This window comes from Hypomesus nipponensis, chromosome 15 (genome assembly GCF_054491055.1).
Source record: "Hypomesus nipponensis isolate SF chromosome 15, ASM5449105v1, whole genome shotgun sequence".
In the NCBI taxonomy this organism is placed as follows: domain Eukaryota; kingdom Metazoa; phylum Chordata; class Actinopteri; order Osmeriformes; family Osmeridae; genus Hypomesus; species Hypomesus nipponensis.
This window is the reverse complement of record NC_140375.1, coordinates 8,909,760-8,924,262: the sequence shown is the minus strand read 5'-3', so window position 1 is coordinate 8,924,262 and position 14,503 is coordinate 8,909,760. Positions and strand designations below refer to the sequence as shown.

Below are 14,503 nucleotides of genomic sequence, written 5' to 3'. Positions count from 1 at the left end.
TTTTATGACCAAAAAAATAAATAATTTTAACACAGAAATGTTGGACTACTGAAAAGTATGAACATATACAACACTCAATACTTGGTCGGGGCTCCTTTTGCATGAATGACTGCAGCAATGCAGCGTGGCATGGAGCCCATCAGTCTGTGGCACTGCTGCAATGTTATGGGAGCCCAGGTTGCTCTGATAGCTCTTCTGCGTTGATGGGTCTGATGTCTCGCATCTTCCTCTTCACAATACCCCATAGATTCTCTATGGGGTTTAGGTCAGGCGAGTTTGCTGGCCAATCAAGCACAGGGATACCATGGTCCTTAAACCAAGTACTGGTACCTTTGGCAGTGTGTTCAGGTGCCAAGTCCTGCTGGAAAATGAAATCCGCATCTCCATAAAGCTGGTCAGCAGAGGGAAGCATGAAGTGCTCTAAAACTTCCTGATAGACGGCTGCGCTGACCTTGGACCTTAGAAAACACAGTGGACCAACACCAGCAGATGACATGGCACCCCAAACCTTCACTGACTGTGGAAACTTTACACTGGACCTCAAACAACTTGGATGCTGTGCCTGTCTTCCTCCAGACTCTGGGACCTTGATTTCCAATGGAAATGCAAAATGTACTCTCATCTGAGAAGAGAACTTTAGACCACTGAGCAACAGTCCAGTCCTTTTTGGCCTTAGCCCAAGTAAGACGCCTCTGACATTGTCTGTAGTTCAAGAGTGGCTTGACACAAGGAATGTGACAGTTGAAGCCCATGTCCTGGATACGTCTGTGCGTGGTGGCTCTTAAAGCACAGACTCCAGCTGCAGTCCACTCCTTGTGAATCTCCCCCAAATTCTTGAATGGCCTTCGTTTCACAATCCTCTCAAGGCTGCGGTTATCCCTGTTGCTTGTGTACCTTTTTCTACCAAATATTTTTGTTCCATTCAACTTTCCATTAATGTGCTTGGATACAGCACTCTGTGAACAGCCAGCTTCTTAGCAAATGGCCTTTTGTGTCTTACCCTCCTTGTGCAGGGTATCAATGATCTTCTTCTGGACAACTGTAAAGTCAGCAGTCTTCCCCATGATTGTGTAGCCTACTGAACCAAACTGAGAGACCATTTAAAAAAAAACCTTTGCAGGTGTTTTGAGTTGATTAGGTGTGACACCATGAGTCTTCAATATTGAACTTTTCTAATTCTATTCTAATTTTCTGAGATACTGAATTTGGGGTTTTCATTAGCTGTCAGTTATAATCATCAAAATTAAAAGAAATTAACACTTGAAATATATCATTCTGTGTGTAATTAATATATTATATAGGAGTTTCACTTTTTTAATCGAATTACTGAAATAAATCAACTTTTTGATGGTATTCTAATTTATTGAGATGCACCTGTATATAACAGTGAGGCCAATTCCTTATATTTGTCTGTAGACTGAAACATTTGGGCTTGACATCAAACGATGAATGTGAGACCAGAGATCAACATTTCAGCTTTTATTTCCAGGTATTTTCATCTGGATCTGATGCACAACTTATATCACCTTTTTTTCAAACCCACCCATTTGTCATGTGAGCAAAAGTATTGGAACATGTGACTGACAGGTGTGTTTTGTTGCCCAGGTGTGTCCTATTACATACATCTTTCAATCAATAAATAGCACTGAATATCTACGCTCATGATCCGTTTGGGAAGGATAGGTTTTGCCCATGCAAACTGTATTCAGAGGTGAAAACAACATGAAAACCAGAAAATCTGAGAGAAATCAATCAGAGCCATCGCACAAACATTGGCCATAGCCAGTACAACCATTTGGAATGTCCTGAAGAAGACATTAACTTCTGGTGTACTAAGTAACAAACGTCGAACAGGTACACCGAGGAAAACATCAGCAGTTGATGACAGACACATTGTGAGAGCTGTAAAGAAAGACCCTAAAACAACTGTTAGTGACATCAGCAACAACCTCTGGAGGGCAGGGGTGAAGGTATCACTATCTACTGTTCGCAGAAGACTTCATGAACAAAGGTACAATGGCTACACCAGAAGATGCAAACCACTCATTAGCAAGAAGAATAGGCCAAGACGTACAGAAATAAAACTCAAAAATTCTGGGACAAAGTTCTATGGACTGATGAGACAAAGATGAACTTTTACCAAAGTGATGGAAAGGATAAAGTTTGAAGAAGGAAAGGAGCTGCTCATGATCCCAAACACACAAGCTCATCTGTGAAACACGGTGGAGGTAATGTCATGGCTTGGGCTTGCATGGCTTCTTCTGGGACAGGCTCATTAATTTTCATTGATGATGTAACACATGATGGCAGCAGCAAAATGAACTCGGTAATCTACAGAAACATTTTGTCTGGCAATTTAAGGAAAGATGCAACCAAACTGATTCATCATCATGAGCCTTCATCATGCAGCAAGATAACGACCCAAAACACACTGCCAAAACAACAATGGAGTTCATCAAGGGCAAGAAATGGAAGGTATTAGACTGGTCAAGTCAATCTCCAGACTTAAAGCCTATAGAGCATGCATTTTACTTGCTTAAGAGGACACTGAAGGGAGGAACCCCACAAAACAAACAACAACTGAAAGAGGCTGCGGTGAAAGCCTGGGAAAGTATCACAAAAGAAGAATGCAAAAGTTTGGTGACATAAATGAGTCACAGACTTGCTGCAGTTATTGAAAGCAAGGGATTTTAACTAAATATTAAGTCTTATTCACTTAAATATATTTAAGTGAATATCTGTTCCAATACTTTTGCTCAATGTTGATCTCTGGTCTCACGTTCATCGTTTGATGTCAAGCCCAAATGTTTTCAGTCTACAGCAAAAACAAAAGTATTGGCCTCACTGTTCCAATACTTTTGGTGGGCATTGTATATATATAAGAAACACAATTTAATCACAGTTATTTCCTTTCAGTCAACAAAACCATTGGCCCACACAAGCAGTGGTGGGTACTCTCAGTGAATCAGCGAATCTATTTTAAAATGTCATGCTTTCAGCCAGGGTGGTGCCGTTAGTAGCTGTTGGTAGTGAGAGGGCTACTGTTTACTGTATCATGGGGTTGTGCAAAAAGATGTTCTGTTTGTGTCTAGGTGGACTGGAGGTTCTGGTGGTGATGAACAATCAGGGGGAGCCTTGCTGTCTTTATCACCCATGTCCTTCTGATCATGAACACACACACAGCACACCCTCCTTGTATTCCCTCTCAGCAGTTGCAGCGAGAATCTGCTCTGCTACTAGAACCTGGGCTGCTCGCCTCCTGCTAGGGAAGAAGCAGCCAGGAGCCACTTTCAGCGAAATAGCCTGGTGCTCCTCATCTCATCAGTCACACAGCATCAGCCCCTGTCATTACAAGACACACACAGAAACACATGAGAACACACACACAGGCATACAGAACACACACACTCCTCAAACCACACACACTGGACTCGTCCTCTCTGCCTGACTGTACATTGTGTCTTTTATCACAAGATGCACAAAACTACCTTCTTAGGGGTCTATAAAATCTGCAAGTTATGTTATAAAGCCTGCAACAACCAACGAGAGATATCTGAGATAGGGATGTTATTTGAGACACATCAGACAGTTGTCTATACACACTCATGCTTAGTAGGAAACCCTGCTAAAGGCCAACAGGATGCAGGCCAGTGGAAGTCTTCTGAACTACTAACCCCCCCGCCCCTCAAGAACCCCCCCCACCTCTCCAGCTCTAACAGGCTCACTGCGGGACCACTTAAAGCTACATTTATGGCCCACAGGCTAAAGTGGCCTAATTCTGATGTTTTTGCTGAAATGTGACTTGTGATTTTTTTGTTCATGACAGAGGGAACAGCAGAAATGACAAGGAATCTGTTTTTTGTTTTTTTGTGGGCCACTTTTATATTAGATTTTACTTTATTGTGCAGAGTGCATGTACAAAGCCAATGAAATGCAGTTAGCACCTAACCAGAAGTGCAAAAAAATTGCATTTATTTACAGTAATGAGAATATAAGTAGAATAATATGGTATATAAAGCATGTGGTATATAAAGCACCAAGGCTTGCGGTGTGAATGGAGTATTACTGTAGAATATCGCTTCTGGCCTTTCTGCATCGGTGTGCTTCACTTGACAGGGCTTACTTCAATCTGTACAGAATATCCAAGACACACACGGAACTATAACAGTGTTACAATGAGCAATTTTGACTCAATCACTTAACCATGCTCTCACAGGTCACTCGTGTTATGTGTCCCTGTTCTAAGTTTCACCTTTTTTCTTTGAGTCCGTCTTGACCTTCAGTAACATTGAGGCTCCAGGCTATATTCCTTTGGCTATGGGATTGACTAAAGCATTATATCCTTACAATTAGTGCATCCCACAGGACATGGACTGGGACAGTGATGGAACACCTTGCACCCTGTCTCACATTAGCCCACATCACTGCTTCATGACAGAGTGACCTCCCTGTTGGGGCGTACTACATCGTGTGTGTGGGCGGGTTGAATGTGGGTGGGTTGTCCGCATTGTGATGTTGGTGAAGTGGGTGGGTGGTATGTCAGCGAAACTATTGAACCAAAAGGGTAAAGCTTGTTTCATGTTGTATGTCCTCATGGTGTGATTGTTTGTGTTTCTGTAAGAAGCACAGACTTCATCACTGCCGCACAAGTTATTAATCTATCACACACTTAAGTGGGGGAAGGTAAATGTACTGCCTCCATATTTAGATTTGTTACGGCCTAAAACATAGCCGCAGACTGCTTTGATGACAGTACGAAGAGAAACACTGGTGTCTCATTACGGGCGTAAAGAGCTATGCTATTTGCGAGTAGGCAGGAAGTCTACAGGACCCACCCCCTAGCGTCTCACTGATGTTCACCTGTTTTGGTTTTTCACTTGTTTGTCTCCCGCACAAAAATCCACTCGCTGTCTCTTGTTTCTCACTCTTCACTTCTCCTCCCTCTCTTTCTAATCCCCTGCCCCATCATTCCTTTTCTCTCTTTCTCTCCCTCGGTCCCTCTTCCCCCTTTCTTGGTGATTTATACCTCAGCTTGTGAAGGTGATCATTATTCTGAAAGGCTACAGGCCAGTCTGATAAGACCAAGACTCCTCATCAATTCTGTACAACGCCCCGTGCCTTACCAAGCCTGATCGTCCTTGGGAGATTGGCTTCCAACCCAAACGGCAAAAGTGTGTGTTTGTGCATCTGTGTATTTGAGTATTTCTTTGTGTGTGTTGCGTTTTGCTGTTTCCTGGTTTGGAAGACGCCTCTGAATCTTCCTCTGCGGAGAAGCATGAGGCTCCTTGAGGGACCTCTGTACTGTGCTGTGTCTGACAGACAGTCAGTAAATGTAAAATGATTACATACAAGCTGTGCAAAGCAGCCATAGTGAACACTTGAAGACCCAGCATGAATGGAGTGATTACTGAGTTTGGCTGACCAAAATGTGTTTGACAGCACAATACTAATAATCATAATTATTTAAGTTTTAACGAACGCTGTCGGTGGTCTGGGTCGTGGCCTGGGCCTCAGAAGACCGTGAGGCCATACAGGCTGGCCGTAAAAATAGCTGCTGCTTTTCCTGTGTGCCCCAATGACATGTTTGGGCTTGTGGTAGTAACTCAACAGGGTAGAGTGTGTGTGTGTGTGTGTGTGTGTGTGTGTGTGTGCATGTGTGAATGTGTGTGTTGGTGCTTCATTTACACAATTTGACAATTTGTTGATTTGTGCTGCATGTTGTCTTACTTCCTTGATACTTGTACAGTCTTTCTTCCCTTTTCTTCTTTTCTCATTTTTTCCTCTCCCTCCGGTTCTGGCCTTGGGAGACCGTGCGAGTCAGTGCTTGAGGTAAACTTCACTGTACTGTGCGATGTCAAGGCTCCACTTGATATTGGTTCTCAAGTCACTGTCTTTCCAGAGCTCATAGCAAAAACAGAATGTTACTTTTAGCGATGTAAGAATCAGAGGAAAGTTCGAAAATCATTAGGGTTTTTGTTTTCATCTGAGTTATCCTTAAAATGGAAAGAATGTTCCAAATCCCCTCCCCCATCCGCCTCAAAACAAAAACACAATACAGCCAGCATCCTGAGAGGGTGCTAAAAGACTTGAGCAATGTCACTCGCACAAAAGCCTGTCACATCCCATTTTATTTTCTCCATTGAATTAGAGTGGCTTTAAATCTCAGAGACAACCCCCGGAATTTAAGATCGTAGAAGTGTCTTTGAGGTAAAGTGTATAAAATGTGTTTTTTCAACCGCATACCTCTGCGTAGAACTGCATCTTATCCAGTCACTGTATATTAAGCGTATTTTCCTAGTTGCTATCTCTTGGTCTGTATGGTGGTGGGAAGAGCAGTGGAATGTCTTAGTGAAGGAGAACTAGAATACAGATGCAGATAACGACTCATAGCGAGTAAGCAAAACTTCCCACTTCCCACTTTTCTTATCTCCGGCGCTTCCACATCTCTGTTCCTTTCCAGTCATCCGCTTCTATCTGTCTGCCGGCCTGCTGAATCCGCCTTATAGTCTGTGGCACATGTTGTATGAGACTCCCTGCTTCATGTGGCTGAGAAAGGATTTGCATTGATTTCAATCCCCCCTCTCTTTCCCAGGGGGTGACGTACTGCGGGGAGAGCTCAGCCAGTAGCCTGACCATGGCTAACGTGCCCTGGCACGAGGAGGTGGTGCACTTTGTCCAGCAGCTGGCTGACATGCTGCCACAGTACGAGATCGCCTGCGAGCACGAGCACTCCAACTGTCTGCTGATAGCCCACAAGAAGGTAAGTGCTGCTGTAGGTGTCCCAAATCCCTCTCTTTCCCCCTCTTTCCTACTGTCTTTTTCTCTCTTTGCCACTTTCTTTCCCTCTCTTTCCTACTGTCTTTCCCCCTCTTTCCCTCTCTTTCCCTGTTTTGCCTCACTTTCCCCCTCTCTTTCCCTCTCCTTCTCTGCCTGCCACCTCTTAAAACACCTTATGGTGTATGTGTGAGAGAGAATGTGTGTTGTCTCCCTCCAGCATAACATAGAAATGGCACAAAGGTCTCCCTCAACATCCATGCCTAAATTCCTGTTCACCTTGATGCCTCCACACACCACCTCCCACAACACGTTACCGGCCCCTTTCCACCCAGAAAACAAGACTTTACACGCATCTCTCTTGTTTTTTGTTGTCTTATTGCTGGCCCTAAACAACATTAATGATGCCAACCTTTGAAGAAAACATTGTTCCGTTTTGGCAGCGGATATCTCCTTTTTCGTCCCTCGTCTTATGCAGCCGCTAGCAGTGAAGCAGAGACAGATATGAATCAATAATGAATGAATTATGATTTATCACCCTCTCTCTCCTCCTGGGCAGTGAAGAAGATGGGGCCTCAACCCTCACAGAGAAACATTCATTACTGTTTGGTTTGGGATCAAAGGATGCCCTTTATTGTTTTTAGAGAACAATTAATAAAACAATATTCAAACTTGTCTAATCAGGCTCCTCTAACCCTGAAGAAAACTTCTCGCCTTTGTTCTGTACCCACGTTTGTCTTATACGTCTTGACTAGTCATTATCTGAATAGCAGCTCTGTTTGCCTCTATCCTCCCCTCATCTTTCTGGGGACTGACTGGCAGAGAGACCGAGCAAACGGGGGCAGAGAGAGAACGCGAGAGACAGAGAAAGAGAGAGAGCGAGCATTTGATTGTAATTGCGTCTGAGTTTGGGGTATGAGTCACTGTGTGAGATGTTAAGTTACGAGACACGCTGTGTCTTTGAGCCAGGCAACGTGAATAGCTTGTACAGTATTTGTGGTGCCCGTGATGGGACTTATCAAGGCAATGAGGCCCTAGGGTTTGCATGGTGCTTGCGACAAGGCTTTGGGTTCAACTCCCAAAGGGATCACATACAGGAAGTCTATGCCCCCAACAGTGTCCTGATCTTTGTTTGACATATATCTCCACCAATGGTTGGTGTTCTCCATTTACCTTCCCGACTGAAAAATGGGGTTGGTATTGTCCCTCTATGTTTAATTAAAACAAAGGGATAAAGTTCATCAATACACAACAATAGTATACAGACACACATACAATTCCCGGGTCTATCGCTGCCCACCAGAAGGTTCTACTTCTGTGACATTACGTGATGATGATGATGATGGTGGTGGTGGTGGAGGTGTGGATGGTGATTATTATGATGTGATATGATGGGGCCTTCCATAGACGGCAGGTGACGCATCCGTCTCCTTGGCCATGTCCCCTTGATGAAGACTGAGTGGGTGGTCAAGCTTTGGCACCGTGGGACTTGAGTGGACTGGTCTCCGACACACAAATGGGGACCAAAAAAAGCCAATTGTCCCTTTTAAATTCAACTCAATTTTTCAAAAGCCAGCCTGAAAGGCCACAGTCAATACTTCACTGCATTGATTTCCCCCCGCCTCCTGTCCTCTCTCTCTCTTTCACCCTTATTCCTCTTTGTCACCATCACAGATGCCCTGGTCTTTAACCGGCGCATTCCATAATACTGTTGTAGATGACTCCCTCAACTTGCGCTTCTTCACAGGAGCTGTAATTTCCTATGTCTCGGTATCCTCGTGTGCCTCACACACTGTGTCCTGAAGTTGGAGCGAGGAAGTCCACATACATTTATGTACATCTCTTCACTTTGTCTTCATCACTGCTTCTTGTTAGGTGAAGTGTACTGGAAAGAAATGTAAAGCTGTATCCAAGCGTACATTTTTCTTTTAACATTATTGTCTTGTCTGCGATTTAAGTGCTTTACACACAGCTGTGTGTGTGTGTGTGTGTGTGTGTGTGTGTGCGCACGCCTGTGTGTGTGTGTGTGTGTGAGAGAGAGCCTGGCTGTCTTTTGTGATTCTTCAATAATTCATAGGCACTTAAAACATTATGAGCACATTTAAGCATTGTTTGCCATTTATATATGCAGCACACCAGAATGGATCCATAGTTATCTTAATGACTGTCAAGCAAATGTGCAGTAAAATAATCTATGTAGATTACTCACCCCCAACTGTTATTTTGGTAAAGTGGTTATCCATAATATCTGGGTGAACTTTCTAAAACTGTATGTGTGTGTGTGTGTGTGGGGGGGGGGGGGGCACAGGCATGTGTGGGCACTTAGCTTTTGCGGTCCATAAAGGTTTGTGTAAGACAAATCACTGGAGCGGCTTGTGATGGACCTTTAACCAACTCCATCATCCGTCTGTCCATGCTCTCCCAAGGGCCCCCATGCCCCACCAACCCCCTATCGACTGGCTGCTGTTTGCCCAGGTCCTGGCTCTCTTGGTGGGGACGCCCGAGACCTGTGGTTCCCTCTAGAAGATAGCAGTGTAATGAAAAGCGCAGGCTTAGCACACAGGGCTCCCCAGGGAGAGCTCCTGGTTACTGGGGCTGTTTGAGACATATTCCAGGTACTACGGTGAAGCGGCCAAACGGTGGAAACTGCACTGGATAGGAAACGATAGTAGTGTATTACATTGAGGGAAACCTCCAGTTTTTTGTGGAATGAGTTACAGCTGTCCTTAGCAATGAGGGAATTTGGAGTGTAACAACATGGGTAATTTGCTTCTGAAGTTTCGGAAGGGTATTTCTTAGTGAGCGGGAAGTGATTTGGCAATTTTGTATCCTGATTGATCCCATGCTTGAAATGATTCCCCTCCACATTTTTTTTAAGGTTTAATTTGTGACTTAACAGTTAGTTTTCCTCTACTGCAGTCACTGCACTGCTAATGGCCAATGTGCTAATGTGTACTTTTCGCTCTCTCAATGGTCTGGTATCATCAGTGTTAAGGCCTTAATTGGGATTTAATTCATTGTTTTATTTTTTAAGATATCGACAAGTCTTCCAGATCTACAATGTGGACTAGTCTAAGAGCTTTGTTAGTTGAATGATCTTACTGCCCTGAACTGCCCAAATATTGAATGCTAAAAATGGACAAATCCTCTCCTGGAAAATCTAGGCCTAACCACCCTTTTTGTTTCACGTCAATTACTTTAGAAAAATGTTTAGACAACTGCTGTGGCTTGTTTCCAACTGAAGACAGTTAGATGGATGCCATTTAATTGATTTGTCAAAAAAATTATGGCACTATGTTGGCAAAAGTTGGCACCAGACAATTGTATTTCTGGGACACAAAAGTCTTTCCAACGTGTCAACATTGCAGACTCCCAGTTGAGCAGTGTGGCTCAACACACACACACACACACTCCAACATACATGTGTACTGTACATACTGTAATCTTACTTTCTCTCTTACCTTATCTTCTCCTGTGCCTCCCATTTCTTACTGTCTCTCTCTCTCTCTCTCTTTCTCTCCATCAGTTTATCTACCGCTGCTCTCATCATGCTCTCTTAACTGGAAAGTGTGTAGGTAAAAACTATAAAATGTTTGATGGAGACATAACTGTAAGGAGGTGTGAATCTGGACCGGTGAGCCCTGCTGTGGCGTCTGAATTGGAATTCTAAAACTGGTTGTTCCCATCCTTGATTGTGATTGGCTATATCACGTTCCATGCTGTTGTAAAATCCAGCATAACCTCACAGGTTGTCCTCATAACATTCTTTAACATTCCATATTACTGCGCATCGAATATTTCAAATTGAAAAAGACGGCAAAGATGTCCACCTGGCTGTTGCGTGGCAACAATGTATGTAGGAATTAAACTTTGTAGTAGCGGAAGAATGACGGTTTATTATTAAACTATTTTGTTTCTAATTGTTTGTATTGATGAAACCATATCAAATATTTGTAGTAACAGTTTTAGAAAAGCAATAAGCAATCACTTAATAAACTCAAGTTTTGAAGTTTTGCTTTAAATATAGTATTTGCTTGTGACTTAATTGTTTAGTCTGAATCCTCTTGTTACTGTGTGATTCAGCTAGAGAGGAATATACCCCGAAGAAAGATCTTTTCTGATCTCTATGCAGCACACAAATGTGTCTGGCAGCATTCACTGCACACATTGTCTCAAACAAACCATCTTCCTCTCTTTCCAGTTTTTCACTCCATTGGATATTTTTTTCTTTCTCCTCTCCCGTCTTGTTTTGACATTTTGTCCCCAACCCACCCCTCCCCTTTCACTGGGCTTTGTCACAGAGGATTGAGTGTCCATGGTTGAGACGTGGAGGAGGTTCCACACCTCTAATTGGTTAATGAAAGCTCCTGTCAGCCATTGAGCACACAGGAAATTGCACTCTGATCTTGGGAGCGTGATTGATCACTTCAACGCAATCCTCGCTCATCCACAAATACTATCTACCCTTCTGTGTCTATGTGTGTGTGTGTGTTGGTCTGTGCATCAACATGTGTTTGTGTCTACACAAATTAACACGCTCACTGTGTGCGTCTGTGGCGGTTCTTCACAGTTCAAGGTAGAAGGGGAATGGTGGACGTGGATTGACTATGACGGCTTCCAGGAGCTTGTGCAGGCCTACGAGAAGAGCGGCGGCCGGCAGGTATTCTCAGCCCAGGACTACATGTCCAAAACCCCCCACTGGGCCCTGTTTGGGGCCCGGGATCAAGGCTTCGACCCGACGGACACACGCTTCCAAAGGAGAAACAAAACCAAAGACATTTCTGGATGTTGATCTAGCAAGAGCGAACGAGAGTAGATGGTGGTGGAGAGATAGTAAGTGGGAGGGAGCAGTTTAGTTTCACATTACCTTTGACTTTTAATTGTCAGTTTTAAGGTGTCAATATCTCACCGTCTTTATTTTTTTGTTTTACAATGAAATAAAAAATGTTTTATTTCTTTGGTGTTTTTCAAACAGAAACTGCAAGGTTCAATCTCTCCAAACCAGCCTGTTCTTTTTTTTATTTTCTATTTTTTTACTGTTGTTTCCATGCTTACAGTACTTCAAATGTTTATTCTTTTTATTGTCATTTTGACGTTAACTTGATTTGCTTTTTTGCTAACTAGCACTAGATGATTGCACTATTTACGTTTGGTAGCTGGTGTGTAGCTGGTGTGTGCATGTCGTCCGTCCCCCCCACGTTTGAGGAGGAGAGAGGGGGTCATGAGGATCCTGTGAAGGAGGAGAGCTGAAGTACTCAGTGTATCACTAGACTTGCTCTAGGCTCTAACCCCCCGTCATGTGCACAACTCGAGCTGGTCTGCCACTGCCAAGTGTCCACTGAATTATCTTTACCTCATCAAAATGTTCTTTGAAAATATTCACCGTTTTCCTTGTCATATTTTTGTTTCAAACTCGTTCTGTGTTGTATTCATGTTTCTGCAATGCCTGGCAAATAGGGTACGTAACGGCTGATGTTTACTGTATCATTGCAATAAATGTATATATACAACAACAAAATTCCTTGTTCTATGTTCAGTGAATCAATAGACTGGTATGGTGAGGCTTGTTGAAAGCCGTGTCATAATGGACGAGCACAGTATGCTGCAGTCTGCATCTGCCCTCAGCTTTCACTGTCACCTTTCATCGGTTCTTGAATTAGAACCTGACATTTACAGGCTCTTGTAAGCCCAGTAGACGGGCTTCAGTGTCTTCACTGCTTTTGTTTATTGGTCAGTCAAGTAGGTCTTTGACCAATCAGTACACATGTTGGCTTATTTTTACAGTGTCTAGACTGAAGTTCCACTCCCGTGTTGAAAAATTTTTACATTTCGAACAAACGAGAGTCAACAGTTAATGCAGTTCTGCATACTGCTCAACTTCAGCAACCTTTTGCATTTTCATTTAAATAATACAATGATCCCCCCCAAAAGCATGTGTTTTTAAATAATGACATTTAATCTTTGCTTGTATTTAATAGTTGGTAGGCCCTAAACTATTTTGCTATCACGCTGACTGATGCTGATATTTAGCTGTATTCATTCATACAAAATTCGTAGTCATATCGTTTACTTATGTTAACTTTAACATAAGTAAAAATGTGTGTGTGACCTGTACAATAATCTGCCCCTGTGCTAGTGGCGTCAAATATCTATTGTGTGTGTGTGTGGTGAAGGTAAAAGCCGTCTAAGATCCATGGGGAAAATCACTAATAATATTATACAAAATAATGGACACTATAGACCTTACCCACCACAGACCATTGTGCCAGCAGTCATAGATACTGTACTATCTGCCAGAGCTGGTCCTGACGAAGTGAAGTGAAGCTTCTGCTGTACACCAAAGGTCCACTGTGATTGGAGTAAGTGAGCCGTTCAGAGGTAATGTATATGGAAAATTAAGACGGCTTTCCCACTGTTTCCCACCTGTTTTCCACAGGCTGATCCAGCTAGATTTTTTGCCTCTTGAAAATAATGGGAAACTATATTTGGAATCCATTCAGCACAAGGTTGAAAATATCTACAGATGTGTGTGCCTGAGTCTGCATCAGGTTGATGGAACAGAGAGAGAAGGTTACATTGACTCAGTGTGTAATAACACGTCCTTAGATGTACGTTAGTCATCAACGAGTAAAGCTGAAAGTACATTGGGCCTCATTCACCAAATGTTTTTAAGAACTGAATTGTTCTTAAATCCCACTTACGCAGTTTAAACGAATATTCTGGCATTCTCCAATGTTTTCTTATGTGGGATTTCTCATTAGGTAAGAACAGAATTTACACACCCAAGAGCACTCTTACACACAATTCAGAGCTGATCTGTTTGCGCAAAAGCAAGTAGATACCATTTTTGTCCGTTCTAATTAAAACATGAATATTTCTCTCCTTTATAATTTTGCAACTATTAAGTTTCATTATTTTACAAATAATTGCGTTTGTTTGTTTGTTTTAATAAATGCACACTACACTTTCTCATTTGTAAAGCACTTTGAATTGCCATTGTGTATGAATTGTGCAAGGCCTATAAAGATAAACTATCTAGCGTTGCCTTCAATTCACATCAATTATGTTAATTGGGAACCTTGCCATCCAATAATAAGTGACTTATCACGGTATGTAGGCTATAGGCCCAAAGTAGGCTTATTCCGCACACTAGGACAACACCACACAATGGCGTATTTATTGCTTCTGCGAAATTTTGCAGATCGTGCCCTGGGGATAGAACGCATCTTCCGTTACCCTATCGATTTATTTGCAGAGTGACAAAGCTATAAGGTACTCGAGTACCTTATAGCTTTAGGCTATAAGAGCAGTCCTCATGGATATGGAAATGTCAACTGTCTTCTAGACTATAGTCTATAGTCTACATATAAACTATGTTTTGAAATATGTTTTTTTTTGGGGTTCAGAATTCAGATAAAAGTGAAACCATTTATTTTCCACTTCATCAGTTCTGCGCCCTTCTCCGGATACAGCGTTCACTGCATGAGTAATAGCATTCCATGCATCGGTTTTATTTACTGGTTTGTATCCACCGCTGACGCTATGAAATAAGTGTCGTTTGTCGCTAACTTCTGTAGCTGTACCTCCACTTCAGAAATACGAAAGTTATTCTGTCTTTTGTCCAGGCCTCCACCGTTTACCACGTCTTTTTGACATGTCTCTGAGAGTGCACACGGCCCTGCCATCTCATGCCTTTTTATGGGAATTTACGGGTCGTTTAGGAACAACC

At 42.7% G+C, this 14,503-nt stretch overlaps 1 protein-coding gene across 1 annotated transcript in view; it reads left to right on the top strand.

Moving 5' to 3' along the window:
- tyw1 (tRNA-yW synthesizing protein 1 homolog (S. cerevisiae)) overlaps nucleotides 1-12,292 on the top strand; it is a 38,358-nt gene extending 26,066 nt beyond the window's left edge. The window contains 2 exon segments of the mRNA XM_084673594.1: nucleotides 6,593-6,760; nucleotides 11,345-12,292. Of these exon segments, the coding sequence (XP_084529720.1) occupies nucleotides 6,593-6,760; nucleotides 11,345-11,566 (390 nt within the window). The 3' untranslated portion in view covers nucleotides 11,567-12,292.
- Nucleotides 12,293-14,503: the final 2,211 nt, after the last annotated feature.